The 23,250-nt window shown below is 44.8% G+C and overlaps 1 protein-coding gene across 1 annotated transcript in view; it reads right to left on the bottom strand.

Moving 5' to 3' along the window:
* The window catches only part of TAF4B (TATA-box binding protein associated factor 4b), a 319,736-nt gene that overhangs the window by 170,047 nt on the left and 126,439 nt on the right, over nt 1-23,250 (bottom strand). Inside the window, exons 3-7 of the mRNA XM_063923630.1 lie at nt 16,208-16,321; nt 14,055-14,762; nt 4,595-4,717; nt 3,488-3,577; nt 2,762-3,007 (exon numbers count right to left, since the gene is read on the bottom strand). Coding sequence (XP_063779700.1) covers nt 2,762-3,007; nt 3,488-3,577; nt 4,595-4,717; nt 14,055-14,762; nt 16,208-16,321 — 1,281 coding nt within the window. The remainder of the gene's footprint in view (nt 1-2,761; nt 3,008-3,487; nt 3,578-4,594; nt 4,718-14,054; nt 14,763-16,207; nt 16,322-23,250) is intronic.

Raw genomic sequence — 23,250 nt, 5'->3', positions numbered from 1 at the left:
TTAAATCCCTTCTGTTATAGTGGGACGAGCAGATGGCCACACCAGTGCCCCTGGCGTTCTCCAGCACCAGAAGGCAAGGCTGCTATACCCGTGAACGGGTTATCGCTTTTACCTGCACCCCGACGTCTGGCTGCAGCCTGAGCCTCTCTACAGTGGTGCCACGCTGACGCTCACCGAACTCCGTGGCACAGTTACCAGCGTTGCGGTTGCTGGCGAGGAGTTGCTGGAGCAGCAGCGATGGCGTCCTAATGGACAGCCTACTTCTACTTGCCCAATTACAAACTATAAAAGTAAAATAAATCATAAGAAGCAGCTTGGGACTGCAAAGCAGAGACTGTCTAAAGGTGCCCTGGCTCCTGCCACATCAAATGAAAAACTGACTCCGGCCTTGGCTGGAGGTGGGGTTATAGAGGAGTACAACCAGTGCATCCTGGGAGCGGAAGCTTTAAACTGTTTGGTGCCCAGACTACTCCAACCAACCACCCCCATGGTATCCCTGTGGACTCCCTATGGACCCTGAAGCAGAAATTGGGCACTGAATCAACTACATAAGCGTCAGAGGCTGGTAGGATAAGTGGCTTGCTGGCCTATGGGAGAGCTATAAAGGGAGACTGGACCCGTTCCTGAGACATGGTGTGGCAGGCTCTGTGTAACAATGGCTGCAGAACATCTCACTGGGGGAGGAGGGTAGATATAATCAGCTCAGAAGTGGGAAAACATCTGAGAGGAATTGCGCCGTGGGCTGGGGGAGGGGCTAATGGGGAGAGCTCACCACCCCTATGCTGACATCATTCCCAGGGCTGACCCAGCCTTCCAAGTGTCCCCAATGTCAGATACACACAAATAGCCCTGGTGGTATAGCGGAGGACACGAGCGACTCAGTCTTCGCTGTCGGCGTCTCCGGAGCATATCCAACTCAGAAATTGGGCCGCTACTACCGCGATTCCCCAGCAGCTGGGAATTGCCTTACCTGCTGTCCCAGTGTCTGGTTGTGGCCCTGGGCCCGGAGAAGCCTGCTAGTATGTGCTTTAACCAGTGTTGCGGTGCCGGCAGGCGTGATGGAGTGGCAGCGCAGGCGTCCCTATCGGATGCCCAGCGCTGCTTGCTCTAAATAGGAAAAAAAAAAAAAAAAAAGCTTGGGGCTGGTGAAAGTGAGCCCTGTATACTGTGAAATACTTCTCAATTCATTGTCAGGAAGACGTGACTGTGACTGATATTAATTTGCTTTATCATTGTTTATGCTGTGCAAATATAGCAAAGTAATTATTTTCTTTACTGTAATTGTTTATTTCTTTTAGTTAAACCAGGACTATTGTGCACTTTTTTGCACTTTTAAATTTCCAAATACACCAAACTGAAAAAAAAAAATCTACACACAAGTGTCGCCACCCTTGACACAGTTTTTTTTGCCCCTTAATAATCACAGACATAATGGGTACAAGACAAAAACAATTATCAACAATTATCAACATTTTGCTGATCTCCAGAATGAGCTGTGAATTTTAGATGCCCCAACCTATAGGTATGAGATGATTTTTACAGTTTTTTCGGTGCTATTTTCAGCAACCTAAAATTTCCAGTATTTCCAGAATTACTGTATTAAGCTTTTAAACAAAAAATGTCATTACAGCACTGTGAGGACATTTTGTTATACCATCATTTGATCAAGTTTTGAAGGAGCTTTTCTATTTCTGGGACTGTCAGAAGAGAAAGTGAAAGAAAGTGTTTTCCCCGGTACAAATATTCAGAAACTTATAAAAGATAAGGTGATTGAACAAAACTGGAAACAGTTGAAAAAGAGGCCTGTGAAGTTTTCAAAGAAGTTGTAAGGAAATGTCTCGGGATCAATAAGGACCCTTACATTGAGTGTATCGTGGAACACATGCTGATGAAATACAAAGACTTGGGTTGCTCGATGACTTTAAATGTGCGTCCCTGAATTCTCATACAAACTATTTCCCCTGAAAATCTTGGTGCTGTAAGTGAAGAGCAGGGGAAAGATTTAATTAAGATATGAAAGAGATGGAACGCAGATAGCAGAGTAGGTGCAACATCAACATTATTGCGGATTACGGTAGTATGCTGCACATAGAGTGGTCTACAAGAAAAAAAGTACCAAAAGGATGGATGGAATGGATTTCTATCAATTTTGTGCACAAAACTGTTTTTTACGTTTTTTTTTAACCAATAAACCTGTGTCAACTAGAATATCTATTATTATGCTGGTTCACCATATTTTTGCATTCAAATTGTAAAAAAATCTTTGCATGATGGAGAAATCTGGTGGTGATATTTGAAATCAGCATGCCAAAAACCATACGAATCAGTCATGAAATTGCAGAAAATTTTCAATTACCCCAATCTTTCATCCCTGTGTAATCAAACTTTTTTTTTGTAATTTAGTAATTTGAAACCAGGCTAAAGACATAAACTCATTAACATTTAAAAGTCACCAAACAAAAAACTTATCCACACTTAAGGTCATTATTACAGCACCTATATCTCATTAAGTAAAGGAAAACCTAAATGACCATTAAGTTACATATATGGGCGGGATTCATATTTATATTGAAGTGACTATGGTATACAAGAGAATGACTAACTAGGAAGACAAAAACTTATTTATACCACATTAGGCTACAATATATACAGTTATGTGTGAAGAAACAAGGTGGCCCACAAATTGTTACACATTTTTATAGTATTAAAATGTAAACTTAAACCATTTACAAATGCTAATGGTATACTAGAATGCTCTTACCACTTGTTTTATGCTCACAGGCTTCAATGTGTTGAGTGACTGAGCAGGGCTAATCTGCTGGATTTTGACATTGCCAAGTGCCATAGAACCAGGTGTGTTTGCTGTCTGTATGGAAGTTGTTGGTGTGATCTTCACAAAAGAGACTGAGTTTGTGGCAGTAGTAGCTGGCGGAGGGTTCTGGTGACCGCACTGTAAGATAAAGTCCTGGGAATTTGGCATCAGTCGGCGCAGTGAAGGTAGACTCTTCTGTGCACAGGGAAAAATAATACGTGGATTTACCATTCTATTGTCTGGATGTTTTGCACCATAATTCTTACTGTATAAATGTTTAATCATCGTTTCTAAACTATATATATATTTATTCCCTTTTCCCAGATAAGCCTTAGCACATGGGTCTTCAACATGCAGCCCTCCAGATGCTGTGGAACTACATATCCCAGCATGCCCTTCCACAGTTTTGCTATTAAGGCATGCTAAAACTGAGTCAGGGCATGCCGGTATATGTAGATCCACAGCAGCTGGTGGGCCACAGGTTGAAGACCCACGCCTAAGCACATACATGATTACTAAGGCATTTCAAGTGCACCTCATAGTGAAAGTCAGTCATTTTAAAAGGAACAATACACATTAATGCTTCTCAATTGCAGAACCACTGTAGAAAACTTTATAACGGATTTTAACCGATTTAATTTTCTGGAATGTAAAATATAACACATAGAAAAGTACCTTCAAAAATGGCACCAGATATGGCTGTGGTGAGGACTTCAGCTCTTTATACAGTTTTGTGGTAAATTCTTCTGCTTCAAGTTTTGAATCCTTGAATTTGACAGAGAAATATACAAGGTCATAAACAGTTATACTTGGGGGTAGTGGGTTTTATTTGACACAGAATTTGCGATTACCTTAATAACTTGAAAGAAAATTTTCTCCTGACACTTGTGGCAAGGCAGGAGGGATCTTAGAGCCTTTCTTATCCTCACTGCATTACAATGAGATCTAATGGTTGGCACATGATAAAACTCATGGCCAGGTTAGTATCAGGTTAAACACCTTTTAAGCATGACATGAATATTTCCTACCTATCCTTATGCAAATCATTGCCTACGTTTCAATATCTGTCCGGAAGGCAAATAGGTATGGCTGCCACAGGGTCGCAGCTCATTGTAGTGATGATTGAGGGGGTAACGAGCAGGATGTCATGGTGAAAACAGAGCTGAGGTGGAGGTTACATAGTTTCTCTACTCACTAAATAATGTACCATGTGACAATGGCTACCTGGAGACTTAGGGGTCTACTTACTAAGACGTAGATAGAAATAATGTACCAGTCAATCAGCTCCTCTCTGCCATGTTACAGGCTGTGTTTGAAAAATGACAGGTAGGAGCTGGTTGGTGGTTACATTATCTCTCTCCACTTTATCGCGCTCCAAGGCTTAGTAAATAGACCCCATAATAATTAATAGCAGTCTGAAGAAACAAACCAAAGAAATAACTTTAATACGCAAAGCCTTCTATTATAGATTAGCACATTAATTTGTGAGTTTACTGCTGTAAAATAGCACAGTTTATATTATTGATTTTGGTTAGTACTGTATGTCAACTGGAAAAAGTACAACATATAATTCAGGGGCAGATGTATTAAGCCTTGAGAAGTGATAAAGCAGTGATAAGTGCAAGGTGATAACGCACCAGCCAATCAGCACCTATATGTAAATTAACGGTTATGAGCTGATTGGCTGGTGCGTTATCACATTCCACTTATCACTGCTTCATCACTTCTCCAGGCTTAATACATCTGCCCCTCAATTATTAAAAGAATAAAGTGAAGTCTTACAAGCAAGTTCTTCACCAGGTTTTTCACATTTTGGCCCATGATCGGTGACCGAGGTCCACTGGATGCCAGTTTTATTAACGTTGCAAGAAAGTTCTTGCATTTCTTCACGTTGTCCAAGACTTCCTGGTTAAATGACAAGAGAATGAAAGCTGGAGGTTTCCAATGGCAGGTGTGTAAGTAAACTCAAGTAGTTAATTAATAGTGATTATTTTGTTTTTAGTGGGCAATTAAATTAGCCATAATAATCTATTGCAGGCTGATTGATCCCCAGAGGCTATCAAATTAGCTCCAAATGCAGACCACCAGTAGCTATCAGGGATTTTTTCGCGGACTTCACCAGGCTCCGAAAAAATAATCCCTGTTAACTAGCCTGTTTTCACGATGCTGACAGTGTTAACAAACAGGTTCGTGAACTTATCACGGATTCTATGTGTTAACGCACAAAAATTTAATGGGTTCAAAAAGGGCTTTAACTGAATAGCCTGAAGCTAAAAAAGTCAGAAAAAGCTCAAGGCTACCACCGTTTTTTTAGACCGGTTAAATTTTTACAATTGAAACTGGTACTGTACTGGTTTGACTACTGCATAATATAATAGGATTTTAATACCTACCGGTAAATCCTTTTCTCTTAGTCCGTAGAGGATGCTGGGGATGCTTCAAGAACCATGGGGTATAGACGGGATCCGCAGGAGACATGGGCACTTTAAGACTTTAAAAGGGGTGTGAACTGGCTCCTCCCTCTATGCCCCTCCTCCAGACTTCAGTTATAGGAACTGTGCCCAGGAAGACGGACATTTAGAGGAAAAGGATTTATTTAATTTTTTAAAACTAAGGTGAGATACATACCAGCTCACACCGCAAACACGCCATACAACATGGCATTCAACAACAACGCATACAACATGGCATTCAACAACAACGCATGCAACGGCATGACCAACATCAGCCACAGACTGACTGAACTTAACTCAACATGAGTGTAACCATAACCAAACTGCAGGTACAGCCCGCACTGGGACGGGCGCCCAGCATCGTCTACGGCAGAGGTTCTCAAACTCGGTCCTCGGGGGCACACACAGTGCATGTTTTGCAGGTAACCCAGCAGGTGCACAGGTGTATTAATTACTCACTGACACATTTTAAAAGGTCCACAGGTGGAGCTAATTATTTCACTTGCGATTCTGTGAGGAGACCTGCAAAACATGCACTGTGTGTACCCCCGAGGACCGAGTTTGAGAACCTCTGCTCTACGGACTAAGAGAAAAGGATTTACCGGTAGGTATTAAAATCCTAATTCCTAATCTGCGCCGTTCTGGCGACATAGATTTTCAAAGCTCTGACCACATCGAGAGACTTTGATTCCGCCAAGGCGTCAGTTGCCACTGGCACCACAATAGGCTGTTTTACTCAGTTGCCACTGGCACCACAATAGGCTGGTTTACGTGAAATGATGAAACCACTTTTGGTAGAAAGTGCTGACGAGTTCTCAACTCCGCTCTATCAGTATGGAAGATTAAATAAAGGCTTTTGTGAGACAAAGCCGCCAACTCAGATACCCGTCTTGCGGATGCCCAGGCCAACAACATGACTACTTTCCAAGTAAGGAATTTTAACTCAACCTTACGTAAAAGGTTCAAACCAATGAGATTGCAGGAACTGCAATACCACATTAAGATCCCACGGTGCCACAGGGGGCACAAATTGAGGTTGGATGCGCAGAACGCCTTTCACGAAGGTCTGAACTTCTGGAAGGAAGGCCAATTCCTTCTGAAAGAAGATTGATAATGCCGAAATCTGTACTTTAATGGAGCCTAACTTTAGGCCCGCATCCACACCTGCTTGCAAAAAATGGAGCAAACGCCCAAGCTGAAAATCCTCTGTAGGAGCCTTCTTGGATTCACACCAAGACACATAATTCCTCCAAATACGGTGGTAATGCTTTGCCGTTACTTCTTTTCTAGCCTGAAGAAGTGTGGGAATGACTTCACTGGGAATACCCTTTCGGGCTAGGATTTGGCGTTCAACCGCCATGCCGTCAAACGCAGCAGTGGTAAGTCTTGATACACGCACGGTCCTTGTTGTAACAGGTCCTCCTGTAGAGGAAGAGGCCAGGGATCTTCTATGAGCAACTCCTGAAGATCTGGATACCAGGCCCTTTTTGGCCAATCCGGAAAAATGAGGATCGCCTGAACCCTTGTTCTTCTTATAATTTATATCACCTTTGGAATGAGTGGAAGTGGAGGGAACACATAGACCGACAGAAACACCCACGGTGTCACTAGGGCGTCCACCGCTATCGCTTGAGGGTCCCTTGACCTGGAACAATATCTCTGAAGTTTCTTGTTTAAGCGGGACGCCATCATGTCCACTTGAGGAACTCCCCAACGACTTGTCACTTCTGCAAAGACCTCTCGATGAAGACCCCACTCTCCTGGATCATGTCTGCTGAGGAAGTCTGCTTCCCAGTTGTCCACTCCTGGAATGAAGACCGCTGACAGAGCGCTGGCATGTCTCTCCGCCCAGCGAAGAACTTTCGTGGCCTCGTCAATTGCCGCTCTGCTCTTTGTTCTGCCTTGGCGGTTTATGTATGCCACTGCTGTCACGTTGTCTGACTGAATCAAGACCGGCAGACCTCGAAGAAGATGTTCTGCTTGCAGTATGCCGTTGTAGACGGCTCTTAATTCCAGAATGTTTATGTGTAGACAAGCTTCCTGGCTTGACCACTTTCCCTGAAAGTTTCTTCCCTGTGTGACTGCTCCCCAGCCTCGGAGGCTTGCATCCGTGGTCACCAGGATCCAATCCTGAATCCCGAACCTGCGTCCCTCCAGAAGGTGAGGACTGTGCAGCCACCACAAAAGGGAAATTCTGGTCCTGGGGAGATAGCATTATTTTCCGGTGCATGTCCAGGTGAGACCCGGACCACTGGTCCTGCAGGTTCCACTGAAACACCCTGGCATGGAACCTGCCATACGGAATGGCCTCATAGGTCGCCACCATCTTCCCCAGCAACCGAGTGCAGGGAAGAACTGACACCTTTGCCGGTTTCAGAATCTGATTTACCATGTTCTGTATTTCCAGAGCTTTTTCCACTGGAAGACAAACTCTCTGCAATTCTGTATCCAGAATCATACCCAGGAACGACAGCCGTGTCGTCGGATCCAACTGTGATTTTGGCAAATTTAGGAGCCAACCGTGTTGTTGCAGAATCGTCAGTGAAAGGGCAACATTCTTTAACAATTGCTCCTTGGACCTCGCCTTTATGAGGAGATCGTCCAAGTACGGGATAATTGTGATTCCCCGCTTACGCAGGAGAACCATCATTTACGCCATTACTTTGGTGAAAATCCTCGGAGCCATGGCCAGACCAAACGGCAACGTCTGAAATTGGTAATGACAATCCTGCACAGCAAATCTCAGGTAAGCCTGATGTGGAGGATATATGGGGACATGTAAGTATGCATCTTTTATGTCGACCGACACCATAAAATCCCCCTCCTTGTCGAAGTCGAAAAATATTGCAGTACACACGTCACGTACAAACTACACACAGATGGCCTCCGTGCGTGTACTTGTTCTGCCGTGCGTGCGCATATTCGCAATTTGCGTATGGGCGTTCCCGCGGTCCTGCGCATTAGCGCGTGGTATGAGTATTTACGGTAGAGTTTGTGAACGCATGGAAAAGCCATCAAAACACATTACATATTTAATCCAAATAGTGCACAATGTACACATAGTCTCCCTGCCCCACACCAGCAAGTTACAACAGTTTAGATGGTATCAGAACAAAGGGATTCACCTTTACAGGATAGGAGGGGACAGATCAAGGTTATAAGGTGGTGTTTGGTATCCAGCTGTAGGGTATTTTAAGGGCAATATTCCGGTGTTGGTTTGCAGACGATCGCACGTTCCTGCGAATAGTTATGCACAGGAGCAGAATATAAATATAAACTGTATTTACTGTACATTTAGAATGCGGCGGGAACCCAGAGGAGACCACCCACAAGTGCATCTGGAACAGACATCGCCCACCTATTCAAACCAACCTATGACCTCTCCTGTACTGTAAATGACCATCCCTGTGTCCAATGGACAAAGAGATCACAGTATCCATTGTGTTAAGTTTTGGAAGATTGTATAAAAGAGCCAGCTGCATGCCTGGTCAGACACAGACTCTAAAGGTCATCTACCCAGATGACTGAGGACCAGACTGGGAAGCGCAGGCGAAAACCAAACACGTATGTACCATTGACTGTAGCCATTATTCTATTGTATTTTATTGCTTTGTTATTGTAACCCCCTTTCAGTAATAATATGTTGTGGTGTCGGAACCCGGCATTTTAAATACAAACTGGTGTTGTGTTTTCCTTTCCCTGCTAAGGTTATAAGTGTATTACTATCACATGTATAGCTGTTAAGGGCTCACGGAGTATCTTTGGGTGTGTACGCACTGAGTGTACTTTATACAGCCAGCGCGGCGTTTGTACGCAAAGTACGTACACGGTACGGGGCTCTGTACGCTAATGGTGTAATAAGTATATAGGTTGAGGATTAAGTACAGCGGCCGTAGCGGCTCCATTTAAAGTGTATGAAATGTCTTTTTAAAGTGTTGCTTTTTAGTCCTGTAAGTAAACCAGCATTTACATCCTCCAGACTGGAGATCACTGCTCGTAGAGACTCCATCTTGAACTTGAATTTTTTTTAGAAAGAAATTAAGGGATTTTAGGTTTAGAATCGGTCTGACTGAGCCATCCGACTTCGGGACCACGAACAGGCTCGAATAAAAACCTTCCCCCTGTTGAGACGGCGGTACCGTGACAATCACTTGATTTTGACACAACTTTAGTATCGCAGCACTTACTATCTCTCTTTCTGGAAGAGAAGCTGGCAAGGCCGATTTGAAAAATCGGTGAGGTGGCACGTCTTGAAACTCTAACTTGTACCCCTGGGTTACTATGTCTACTATCCAAGGTTCCAGGTCCGAGTGCACCCAGACCTGACTGAAGAGTTTGAGATGTGCTCCCGCAGAGGAGCCCCAGCGACATGCGGTGGATTTGGTAGAAGCCTGAGAGGACTTCTGCTCCTGGAAACTTGCCACAGCCTGTGACCTTTTTCCCCGTCCTCTCCCCCTCGCAGCAAAGAAGGAGGACCTTTTTTGAATTTATTGGGCCGAAAGGACTACATCTGATAGTGAGGCGATTTCTTCTGCTGTGCAGGGACATAAGGTAAAAATGAAGACTTACCCGCGGTAGCCGTAGACACCAGGTCAGTGAGGCCCTTGCCAAACAAGACCCTACCGTTAAACGGAAGAGACTCCATCGCCTTCTTAGAGTCAGCATCAGCATTCCATTGATGTATCCACAACGCTCTCCTTGCTGAGACCGCCATGGCATTGGCCCTTGAACCCAAAAGGCCAATATCCCTTACAGTTTCTTTTAAATATGCTGCAGCGTCCCTGATGTGACCCAGAGTCAAAAGCACACTATTCCTGTCTAGGGTATCTACCGCAGATGACAAATTATCTGCCCACCTTTCAATAGCGCTACTCACCCATGCCGCAGCAACGGCAGGCCTGAGTAGTGACCCTGTAGTGACATAAATGGATTTTAGTGTATTTTCCTGCTTTTCCTGCAGGATCCTTTAGGGCTGCCGTGTCAGGGGACGGAAGCACCACCTTTTTGGATAGAAGCGATAAAGCTTCGTCTACCGTGGGGATTGACTCCCACCTTTCCCTGTCCCCAGAGGGGAACGGATATGCCACTGGATTTCTTTTGGGAACCTATATCTTTTTGTCAGGATTTTCCCAAGCCTTTTCAAAAAGCGCGTTCAGTTCATGAGAGGGAGGAAACGTTACCTCAGGTTTCTTTCCTTTAAACATACAGACCCTAGTATCAGGAACAGCAGGGTCCTCAGTGATATGTCTTTTATCGCCACAATCATGTACTGAATACTCTTAGCCAGCTTTGGATGTAATCTGGCAACACTACAGTCGACACTGGAATCAGAGTCCGTGTCGGTATCTGTATCTGCTATCTGGGTAAAGGCACGTTTCTGTGACCCCGAAGGGGTCTGGGCCTGTGACAAAGCATTTTCCATGGATTTCCTCCATGTTTGGTTCTTAGACTCAGATTTATCAAATCTCTTAGTCAACTTAGTCACGTTTGCATTTAAAACACTCAACATATTCACCCAATCATCCGTCGGTGGTGCCGACACGGTCACACTCTCAGTATTTTCTGTCCCCACTCCAGCCTCCTCCTGGGAAGAGCATTCAGTCTGACATGTCGACACACACGTACCGACACCCACAACCACACTGGGGCTATAGGAAACAGTCCCACAATAAAGCCTGCAAGAGGGACACAAAGAGTTCTGCCAGCTCACACCCAGCGCCTATCCCGGTACTGAGGCCAGTAAAATGACTGCCCAGTCCTGTTAGCGCTTTATATATATACAAATCAGCACCAAATTATTTGTGCCCCCCCCGTTTTGCACCCTGTTACTTGAACTGCAGTGTTGAGGACAGGGCAGGCGTCTCTGCAGCTTCTGAAGAGAGAAAATGGCGCTGGTCAGAGCTGTGTGGGCTAAGCCCCACCCACTACATGGCGCGCTTCAGTTCCGCTTAAGAATGTGTTTATACTGGCGGGGGTTCCTTAACTAGTGCCCGGGGCACTGTTATAACTCATGCCAGTCTGATTTGAGGTGTTCATGCTGCCCAGGGCGCCCCCCTGCGCCATGCACCCTGCAGTGCTGTGTTGTGTGTGGGAGCATGGCGCACAGCGCGGTACTTCTTCTGCCGTCACTGAAGTCTTCTGATCTTCTCATACTCACCCGGCTTCCCTCTTCTGGCTTTGTGAGGGGGGTGACGGCGCGGCTCCGGGAACAAGCAGCTAGGCGTACCGTAGTGATCGAACCCTCTGGAGCTAATGGTGTCCAGTAGCCTAAGAAGCAGAGCCCTTGAACTCTTAAGAAGTAGGTCTGCTTCTCTCCCCTCACTCCTACGATGCAGGGAGCCTGTAGCCAGCAGGTCTCCCTGAAAATAACAAACCTAATAAAGTATTTTTCAGAGAAACTCTGGAGAGCTCCTCAGTGTGCATCCAGTCTCACTGGGCACAGAATCTAACTGGAGTCTGGAGTAGGGGCATAGAGGGAGGAGCCAGTTCACACCCGATTGGAGTAATGAAAATCATTTATTTTTAAATAGTGGGAAGACAAAAGAACGGTTTATTGATTTTAGGAGAACGCAGCCGCTGAAGTCACCAGTGGTTGTTGGTGATCAGGACGTGGAAATGGTTACTTCATTCCGGTTTTTGGGCATTCAGATTTCGTCACGTTTGACTTGGTCTGAGCACCTGTTACTGATAGGAAAAAAGGCTCAACAACGACTTTTCTTCCTGCGGCGTTTAAGAGCTGCAGGTGTTGGCGCTCAGACCATGTTAAATTTTTACAGGTGCTCGATAGAGAGCATTCTTAGTTATGGGATTGTGGCATGGTATGGAGGCTGCACTTTAAAAGATCGATGGGCATTAGAAAGGATAAGGAAAACTGCAAGTAAAATCATTGGTATACCATTGCCTAGCTTTGATGATTTGTATAGGTGTAGGGTTGTAAGCAAAGCCAGGTGCATTTAACTAGATAGCGCGCACCCTTTTAGTATGCTTTTTGATAAACTTCCATCGCGAAAGAGGTTTCGTACTTTGTTAACTCGTACCAACCAGTTTAGGGTTAGTTTCATCCCATCTGCTGTACGTATGCTAAATGAATGATTTATTTTTATGTTTGTTTTATGTTGTCGCCTGCTACTACTTGATGCTCTGTACAATGTAATTTCGTCTGTCAACTTGCTTTGGCTGACAATAAACTTGAACTTGAACACCCATTCAAAGTCTTATAGTGTGCCCATGTCTCCTGCGGATCCAGTCTATACCCCATGGTTCTTGAAGCATCCCCAGCATCCTCTAGAACGTATGAGAAATTAGCATTAGAAAATACCATTACCATTAACATGCAGGGGCGTGTTGGCCATAGGGCTCACCAGGAAGATTCCTGGTAGGCTGACATGGCTACACAGTATGTTATACCTCTTGCGCTGCCCATGTCTACAAAATTTTACATAGCCACTTTTAGTTCCCAATCCGCCCCTGGTCTCAGACACAGCTGCAACAAAAGACGCACAGAAGGCCACAACTGTGTACAATCAGGCCCTATAAGGAGAGATCCCGACACCCTTAAGAGAGCTCATCTCCTCATCAGACCGCACCCCCTTTAGGGCTGCTTCCATAAATTTCCCGGGCTGGTTTTCCATCTCAATCTGCCCCTGTTAACATGCAATGTCTGTTTCACATGTAAACACAATGGCAATCAACTACACAGTCAGTATAGCATCCAAAAAAACAGTGCTGCATTGCAAATGCTCCTGACTGCAAACACAATTGGGTATGTGGTCTATCAAACCAATGGTTTTCTTTCCCACAATCTTTTATATTTCTTAAATACATTCTTTTCTGATGTCAAATGGAGAATGACTCAAGTAAGACTAGCCTAACTGAAGAATATAATATATGTTAGAGCTACCTTTTGCAAAGCTCGAACATAAAATGTTCTAGTATTAAATCACTTTTAATGATAAATCAATTGCAGAAACCCTATAGATTCAGAATTAAGAGATGACTCACAATAATGTCCAGAAAATCCAGGTACTTTACAGAAATACACCTATAATAGCTTATATCACCACCACACACGATACCGTACGGCACACTGCCAAATGTGACAAATTGATTTCTCATAATGCAAGGACCCAAGGAGAGATGTTATGGAAGGTTAATGATAAAATATCACTGTGCGTCTACAGTGCTTTATCAGGCTTTCCTGTAAATTACAACAAGCAGATAATAATGCTAACTATACAGAGTACAGATAAAACAAAAGCATTTTGTTGAGGTAATCTTAAGTGGCTGGTAGAATGGGATTCACTGAGTGTAACACAATGCACGATACAAATTAAAACAAAAATTGTACAAATTAGTAACACCTATACCAGGAATACCAAGTGTGCCAAGTTCCTACCTGATCCAACCCGGCAAATGATAGAGACACTGAGGACAGAAACAGAATGGATGTGGAAAGGGGTGAAAAGAATTGAATCCCACCCAGTGACTGTGACAGTCTTTTGAATGTGAACGAATCAAAACTATGGACAGCAACATATCAATATTTCCCCCCCTATAAAATAAATAATATATTGTACAATCCTGTATTTAGCAAGCTGCATTTATGGACATGGAGAATGTAAAGTTAGCAATGTTTCTATACGTAAGACATTACAACTACAAGACCAGAGAACATAGTTGAATCGGGATTGCTAACAACACGTTCAGATTATAAATACATTAAAGGATTTTAAACTTTATACCCAAAGACTGTCTGTGAAAGAGGAATAGAGGAGGACACTTAGACTCACTGTGGCGTTGGGAGGCCGAATGCTTTGTGGTTTATTCGGAGGCACTGTTTTGCATGAAATCACACTGGGGGATACAGATGGAACGTTTGCTTGTAGTTGTGCTGGTCTGTTATTTTCAGCCAATGGAGAGGCAGCCACTGGAGCAGCCGGCTTTATACTGGATACAATAACAGGGCTAGCTGCTGTAGTAGTGACGCAAATGTTACTAGTCGTTAACTTGATAGTAGAGGCACATGTAATAGCTGGCAGTACATTCGTTGGGACAAAGGTTTTGACAACATTTATATTACTTGGTCTAGCAGACATGGGTAAAGTACAGGTGACCGCTGGTGCCTGTGATGGAGATACAGTTGGCGTTGGAACCACAAGTGAAGTGCAAGTATTTATTGTAACAGGAATAATCGCTGGTTTAGGAGCCCCAACAGGCAAAACAGTGACGCTGGAGGCACCAGAGCAGACTGCAGGTGTAGCTGTGATTCCCACGGAAGGACTAGGTGTTAAGGTGGCCACAGGCGAAGTGCACGAAAAAGTTACAGCTGAGGCTGATGGAACAGAAGCCCTGATTATAACTGTAGCGGTTCCTTGGCTGGTTGCTGCTGTTTGTGAAGTGGGGCAAATTCTGACTACTGTAGGCATCGGGACTGCAGTATTCGCATTGGAAGGCAAGACCGAGGAAGCTTTGACAACATTGTTTGATGTACTTGTAGACTGTAATTACATGAAAAGAATGGTGTGTAAATGAATAACAAAAAAATGCTGTAAAATTCAACAGGCAGAATGTAAACATAAAAATTTTGAGTACAGAAAGACCTATTTATTGCGCTATATGGTGCTAGACATTTGGCGCGACAGGGCAGTGGCACAGATAGTCCGTTTCATATTTTTGTACTGCAGCTGTATACAGACTTGTAGTGTACTGGGGACTTACAATCTGCACTTTTCTCGCATTCGTGGCAGTGTAAATTCAAATGATGCTGCACGGCTCAATCATGTTGGTCCCCAGTCCCTTGCGTCTTTTTACAGATTGGTGTCTTTCACACATACGGGTATATTCAATTGGCGTTTGATCCATTCCGACATGCATTTGTCGGAATGGATCCGACAACCCCTATTCAAATCTCATCTCAAAGTCGAATTGAAATAAGGGACCCGGGGGAGGAGGGGGGGGGGAGCCGCGAGGACAGCCGCTGGCAGACGGAGGAGATCAGTGCTACAGTAGCGCTGCAGGAGGATGTCACACAGCCGCCCGACCTCACGGCAGTGTCCACCCGGCTCCAGCAAGCGTGACCTCACTTGCTGGAGCTGGGTGGACGCTGCCGTGAGCGGCGCGGCTGTGTGACATCCTGCTGCAGCGCTGTGCTGTAGCGCTGATCTCCCCTATATGCTCGAGGTTGTCCCCCGTCTCCCTACGGCTGCCCCCCCCCGCTCCTCTCCTCCTATGGGTCCCACATCTCAGTCAAACATTTTTTTATGTCGGACTGAGATGGTCGAAAAGGGGGCCAAAACCGTTTTCGACACAAGCACGTGGATCGGCAGCTATTGCGCCGATCCACGTGATTTTCGACATGTCGATGAATTATGGGTTATACTGAATAGGTCGAATCACGATTCGACCTTAAAAAGTCTAAAACTGCTGTCTTTTCGACAGATCGCAGCTTTCGACTTCAACTGAATAAACCCCATAGCCTTCAAAGCTCTAGTGAGGTACAGCAAGGGTAATCAATGTGCGGCCCTCCAGATGCTGTGGAACTACACATTCCAGCATGACCTGCCACAGTTTTGCTATGAGGGCATACTAAAAACTGTGACATTGCTTGCTGAGGTGTGTAGTTCCACAGCAACTGGAGGGCCGCATGTTGAACACCCCCGGTGTACAGAGTATGCATATCTTGTGCTTTTTATCGCATTAGCAGAGTGAAAAGATACACACTGAGAAAAATACTGAGAGAAAGGTTCATGGCATAGCTAACTAATTTTTCATGGTGCACCAAATGTGGCGATTTGGCACAAATTGAGGATAGCTGCATGTAGACATATCTGCAGCACTTAATGTTTTATCAAGTAGACTATCCATGTAAAAAAAAAAAAAAAATGAAAGAGGGACTGAACCTAGAAAACTGTTTTTGTTCCATATAATGATAGATTATACATACTTGCTTTATAGAAGAGCTGCTTTGAAATGTGAGTGTTTGGGAAACAGGGGTTAAAGGTAAGGATATAGGTGCAGTTTTCACAGTGCTGTTGGCCACCAGTTGGTTTCCTGGAGTCTAGAAACAAATATTAAGACAATTAAAACAAAACAACAACAAAAATAAGAATTTACTTACCGATAATTCTATTTCTCGTAGTCCGTAGTGGATGCTGGGGACTCCGTAAGGACCATGGGGAATAGCGGCTCCGCAGGAGACTGGGCACAAAAGTAAAGCTTTAGAACTACCTGGTGTGCACTGGCTCCTCCCCCTATGACCCTCCTCCAAGCCTCAGTTAGGATACTGTGCCCGGACGAGCGTGCACAATAAGGAAGGATTTTGAATCCCGGGTAAGACTCATACCAGCCACACCAATCACACCGTACAACTCGTGATCTAAACCCAGTTAACAGCATGATAACAGAGGAGCCTCTAGAAAAGATGGCTCACTACAGCAATAACCCGATTTTTTGGGTAACAATAACTATGTACCAGTATTGCAGACAATCCGCACTTGGGATGGGCGCCCAGCATCCACTACGGACTACGAGAAATAGAATTATCGGTAAGTAAATTCTTATTTTCTCTAACGTCCTAAGTGGATGCTGGGGACTCCGTAAGGACCATGGGGATTATACCAAAGCTCCCAAACGGGCGGGAGAGTGCGGATGACTCTGCAGCACCAAATGAGAGAACTCCAGGTCCTCCTCAGCCAGGGTATCAATTTTGTAGAATTTTACAAACGTATTTGCTCCTGACCAAGTAGCTGCTCGGCAAAGTTGTAAAGCCGAGACCCCTCGGGCAGCCGCCCAAGATGAGCCCATCTTCCTTGTGGAGTGGGCATTTACAGATTTTTGGCTGTGGCAGGCCTGCCACAGAATGTGCAAGCTGAATTGTACTACAAATCCAACGAGCAATAGTCTGCTTAGAAGCAGGAGCACCCAGCTTGTTGGGTGCATACAGGATAAACAGCGAGTCAGATTTTCTGACTCCAGCCGTCCTGGAAACATATATTTTCAGGGCCCTGACAACGTCTAGCAACTTGGGAGTCCTCCAAGTCCCTAGTAGCCGCAGGCACCACAATAGGTTGGTTCAGGTGAAACGCTGAAACCACCTTAGGGAGAAACTGAGGACGAGTCCTCAATTCCGCCCTGTCCGAATGGAAAATCAGATAAGGGCTTTTACAGGATAAAGCCGCCAATTCTGACCCGCGCCTGGCCCAGGCCAGGGCCAACAGCATGACCACTTTCCATGTGAGATATTTTAACTCCACAGATTTAAGTGGTTCAAACCAATGTGACTTTTGGAACCCAAAAACTACATTGAGATCCCAAGGTGCCACTGGAGGCACAAAAGGAGGCTGTATATGCAGTACCCCTTTTACAAACGTCTGAACTTCAGGAACTGAAGCTAGTTCTTTCTGGAAGAAAATTGACAGGGCCGAAATTTGAACCTTAATGGACCCCAATTTCAGGCCCATAGACACTCCTGTTTGCAGGAAATGTAGGAATCGACCCAGTTGAATTTCCTCCGTCGGGCCTTACTGGCCTCGCACCACGCAACATATTTTCGCCAAATGCGGTGATAATGTTTTGCGGTTACATCCTTCCTGGCTTTGATCAGGATAGGGATGACTTCATCCGGAATGCCTTTTTTCCTTCAGGATCCGGCGTTCAACCGCCATGCCGTCAAACGCAGCCGCGGTAAGTCTTGGAACAGACAGGGTCCTTGCTGGAGCAGGTCCCTTCTTAGAGGTAGAGGCCACGGATCCTCCGTGAGCATCTCTTGAAGTTCCGGTTACCAAGTCTTTCTTGGCCAATCCGGAGCCACGAATATAGTGCTTACTCCTCTCCATCTTATCAATCTCAATACCTTGGGTATGAGAGGCAGATGAGGGAACACATACACTGACTGGTACACCCACGGTGTTACCAGAGCGTCTACAGCTATTGCCTGAGGGTCCCTTGACCTGGCGCAATACCAGTCGAGTTTTTCCCAACGGTTTATAATCATGTGGAAGACTTCTGGGTGAAGTCCCCACTCTCCCGGGTGGAGGTCGTGTCTGCTGAGGAAGTCTGCTTCCCAGTTGTCCACTCCCGGAATTGCTGACAGTGCTATCACATGATTTTCCGCCCAGCGAAGAATCCTTGCAGCTTCTGCCATTGCCCTCCTGCTTCTTGTGCCACCCTGTCTGTTTACGTGGGTGACTGCCGTGATGTTGTCCGACTGGATCAACACTGGCTGACCTTGAAGCAGAGGTCTTGCTAAGCTTAGAGCATTGTAAATGGCCCTTAGCTTCAGGATATTTATGTGAAGTGATGTCTCCAGGCTTGACCATAAGCCCTGGAAATTCTTTCCCTGTGTGACTGCTCCCCAGCCTCGCAGGCTGGCATCCGTGGTCACCAGGACCCAGTCCTGAATGCCAAATCTGCGGCCCTCTAGAAGATGAGCACTCTGCAACCAACACAGGAGGGACACCCTTGTTCTTGGTGACAGGGTTATCCGCTGATGCATCTGAAGATGCGACCCGGACCATTTGTCCAGCAGGTCCCACTGGAAAGTTCTTGCGTGGAATCTGCCGAATGGGATTGCTTCGTAGGAAGCCACCATTTTAACCAGAACCCTTGTGCATTGATGCACTGAGACTTGGCTCGGTTTTAGGAGGTTCCTGACTAGCTCGGATAACTCCCTGGCTTTCTCCTCCGGGAGAAACACCTTTTTCTGGACTGTGTCCAGGATCATCCCTAGGAACAGAAGACGAGTCGTCGGAACCAGCTGCGATTTTGGAATATTGAGAATCCAATCGTGCTGCCGCAACACTACCTGAGATAGTGCTACACCGACCTCCAACTGTTCCCTGGATCTTACCCTTATCAGGGAATCGTCCAAGTAAGGGATAACTAAAATTCCCTTCCATCGAAGGAATATCATCATTTCGGCCATTACCTTGGTAAAGACCCGGGGTGCCGTGGACCATCCATACGGCAGCGTCTGAACTGATAGTGACAGTTCTGTACCATAAACCTGAGGTACCCTTGGTGAGAAGGGTAAATTTGGACATGAAGGTAAGCATCCTTGATGTCCCGAGACATCATGTAGTCCCCTTCTTCCAGGTTCGCAATCACTGCTCTGAGTGACTCAATCTTGAATTTGAACCTCTGTATGTAAGTGTTCAAAGATTTTAGATTTAGAATCGGTCTCACCGAGCCGTCCGGCTTCGGTACCACAACAGTGTGGAATAATACCCCGTTCCATGTTGCAGGAGGGGTACCTTGATTATCACCTGCTGGGAATACAGCTTGTGAATGGCTTCCAAAACTGTCTCCCTGTCAGGAGACATCGGTAAAGCCGACTTTAGGAAACGGCGAGGGGGAGACGTCTCGAATTCCAATTTGTACCCCTGAGATATCACCTGACGGATCCAGGGGTCTACTTGCGAGTGAGCCCACTGCGCGCTGAAATTCATTGAGACGGGCCCCCCACCGTGCCTGATTCTGCTTGTAAAGCCCCAGCGTCATACTGAGGGCTTGGCAGAGGCGGGAGAGGGTTTCTGTTCCTGGGAACTGGCTGATTTCTGCAGCCTTTTTCCTCTCCCTCTGTCACAGGGTAGAAATGAGGAACCTTTTGCCCGCTTGTCCACGAAAAGACTGCGCCTGATAATACGGCGTCTTCTCATGTTGAGAGGCGACCTGGGGTACAAACGTGGATTTCCCAGCTGTTGCCGTGGCCACCAGGTCTGAAAGACCGACCCCAAATAACTCCTCCCCTTAATAAGGCAATACTTCCAAATGCCGTTTGAAATCCGCATCACCTGACCACTGTCGTGTCCATAACCCTCTACTGGTAGAAATAGACAACGCACTTAGACTTGATGCCAGTCGGCAAATATTCCGCTGTGCATCACGCATATATAGAAATGCATCTTTTAAATGCTCTATAGGCAAAAATATACTGTCCCTATCTAGGGTATCAATATTTTCAGTCAGGGAATCCGACCACGCCAACCCAGCACTGCACATCCAGGCTGAGGCGATTGCTGGTCGCAGTATAACACCAGTGTCAAAGTCAAAAATATTACATAGAGAGACCATATAAACTGCACACATATAAGTCGCTATACTTGCAAATATGCGCAGCGAGCACAGCAATATATGGAAACACACGCATTTGCTCGGACATGGCACAGAGATGGATTCGGCACTTGTTTCATACAGTACATGGTTATAATAATGAACAGCACCAGACATCATGGAGATTTAGAATTGGCTAATGAATTAATGTCATGGATGTGTATCATTCGAACCGAACCAGATAAACACATCATGTTTGGTATTGAAGCAAGCAGAATCAGGTGTGGTTTAGTTTGAGGCCTGTTGTGTTGTTGTGGGACATTGCAGCGGATAGATATGATTATATGTATAAAAGCTAAGATCATATTGTTAGAACAATATGATGCTCAAGACAACCTTTTACTAAGTTTTCAGGGCTGAACCTGATTAGCATATACAAAGAGAATGGTGACTCAATACAAAGGAGAAAGAAAGACCCCTCCCCCAGGTACTGGTCAAACAGGAAGGTAGTGGTCAGGTGTGGCCTCAGAGAACAGATGTAATGTAGCTACACTCACGGACACACACACAGCTACCTGGCACCAAGCAGCATGGCGGCTGAATCCCCAGGACATCTTCCAAACTAAAGGCTAAGTATTGAACCTCACATGGCTAGATAAGGAAACAGATAGATTGCTTTCTGGTTTAAATAGGATATTGTAACTTGGTTGTGTGATTGTTGGGTGTTTGTGGATACTCTGTGAAGTCCGTGATGAATTGGAACAGTATACAATCTGTAGTATAGTATTTGTGGTATTTGTTTGCCTATGGAGATTTAAAATAGATTGTGCTGGTTAGTTATAATATATATATCCTGTTAATCATAAATACCACCATGCAGTTACGTTTGTGTTAATTACATTGTGATCTGGTCTTGTGATGAATATGCTCTGGTTATTGAGATACTGAAGTTGTTTGGGATGTGAAATTATGAGATGGTTCTAGGAAGTTGGATTACATTGTGAAAGGTGTTTTAGATGGTTTGGAATTGTAAAATCAGAACATATGCATTGTTTTGAGGCTTGGACATTTTGGAAGAAAATGGAGTCTTGTGTTTTCTGCTATGTGATTGTGGTTTAGTATAGAGTGCCATGTGTTTGGATCTGCAAATCTAAAATGGCTGCTGCTGGATGTCTTCCCCTCCCCCTTTCAGCCATGTGGTGTGGTCTTTGGAATCAAGTGGAGGTTTCTCAAAATGGAGTCTAGCTTCCATCCCATGCTGTATTCAGCATTGACTAACTGCGCAGCGATTGTCTCTCACATGTGTAGTTTTATCTGCAACCATGTTGTCTCTTATTTAATGTTATCATGAGCCATTTCTCTCTATCTCTCTCTTCTTCTCTTCCCCTTCCATTTTCCCATAAATAGTAATTGTATTGTATTGTATTTCTTGTGTAGTTATCTGGTTAGGTAGTCTCTGTTATATTGTAGTGTATCATTTGTACTGTTATCCCCTTTTACAAGTATATTAGATATAATACAGTTAATAGGCTTTGGAACCTAAACCAGTATCTGTGTATTTTCTATAGTGTTAAGTGTTCACTTGAGCGTCGGTGACGCTCAAGCAGCTTTGTAGTTAGTCAGGTTACACAAGGTTGCATTTACACCCTGTACTCACATTAAGGTATTCAGTGTATTTCATTGGTATAAGGTTTTAACATAAAGGTATAGCGTTGTGAGCGTCTGCGCCGCTGGTGACCTCCTCGTGGTCTCGAGCGTATGCTACGCCATAGCGAATCATTCCCCTAGACATAGCCAATAACGTGTCCTGTGATCACTGGGCCGTGAGCGAACGTGACGCTTGAGCATCTCGCCTACGGCTGAGCGATCGCTACGCCAATAGCGTACCATTACGGTACTTCTTAAGTAAACAGCGTACAGTGTTCTTAGCTTCATAAAGGGTTGTTTATACGACAAAGGAATTTAGCATTGTCAATTGCGGGCTCGTCCTATACTTCTCATATCTGCACTAGGTAGATCAGCAGACATTATCCCTCCAGCAAAGGGTGGGAGGTTGTCTCACAGTGCTGACGGGATAAGCGTCTGCTTCGCTTAGATAAAGAGTGCTGAAGGAACCCGGTAACCGGAGGTAAGAACAGTACGCTATTGTCTTTGAAAATCTGGTTTTTATTTCAATTTGGTGCCAACTACACACTCAGGCCTAGAATAACTTTAGGAGTTTTGAATGATGACTTTCTTTGTGACAAGAGGCCGCATGGTCTGTCCACCATTTTGTGTGACCCTCATGGAGGTGGAAGGGGGAGGAGCAGCGGCCATTTTGGGAAGGTCAAAAAAAAAAAAATTTTTTTTTTTTTCTGAGCGGCTGGTTTTCAGTTGACTCAGGAAACAATCAGCCATCCACTGTTAAAAAGAAATCATCATTTAATGAGGTTTTTTTTTTATGCATTTATTTAATCTATATCATAGTCAATCATAAGTAATAGTGATTGGTACTTATATGTAATTTCATATGCGTGTGCTTACATCAATGTATGTTATTAGATTAAATTTAGAATTGCATTTTCATCTGTGTAAGTTTCACATCTCACATTCCTGTTTGCCAATTTTATAGTTGATAGAAAGTGCTAAAAAGAGATTTGCTGTTATTTCATAGTAGAGGTGATAGTTAAAGTATAGAACAAACACACGGTTTGTCTGAGATACAAGGCAGTCAGTGTGGATTGCGGTAGATGATCAGGGATCACCTACATTGATAAATAAATATATTGTGTTACGGTGGATCCTTTGCATTGCGTACACGTGTCGCTAACAAAGACTAGCGTACGCAATCCAAAAGGCAGACGCACGCAGCGTTCATTACGCAACGTAGCGTCCGGTTACGCCCACGTAGCTCAAGTTGTGATAAAGTGAAGTAACGCAAAGGCGATAAGTAACGCA

Source organism: Pseudophryne corroboree, chromosome 5 (assembly GCF_028390025.1).
Source record: "Pseudophryne corroboree isolate aPseCor3 chromosome 5, aPseCor3.hap2, whole genome shotgun sequence".
Classification (NCBI taxonomy): Eukaryota; Metazoa; Chordata; class Amphibia; order Anura; family Myobatrachidae; genus Pseudophryne; species Pseudophryne corroboree.
Note: the sequence above shows the minus strand (reverse complement) of the source record. Positions and strands in the feature narration are given on the sequence as shown.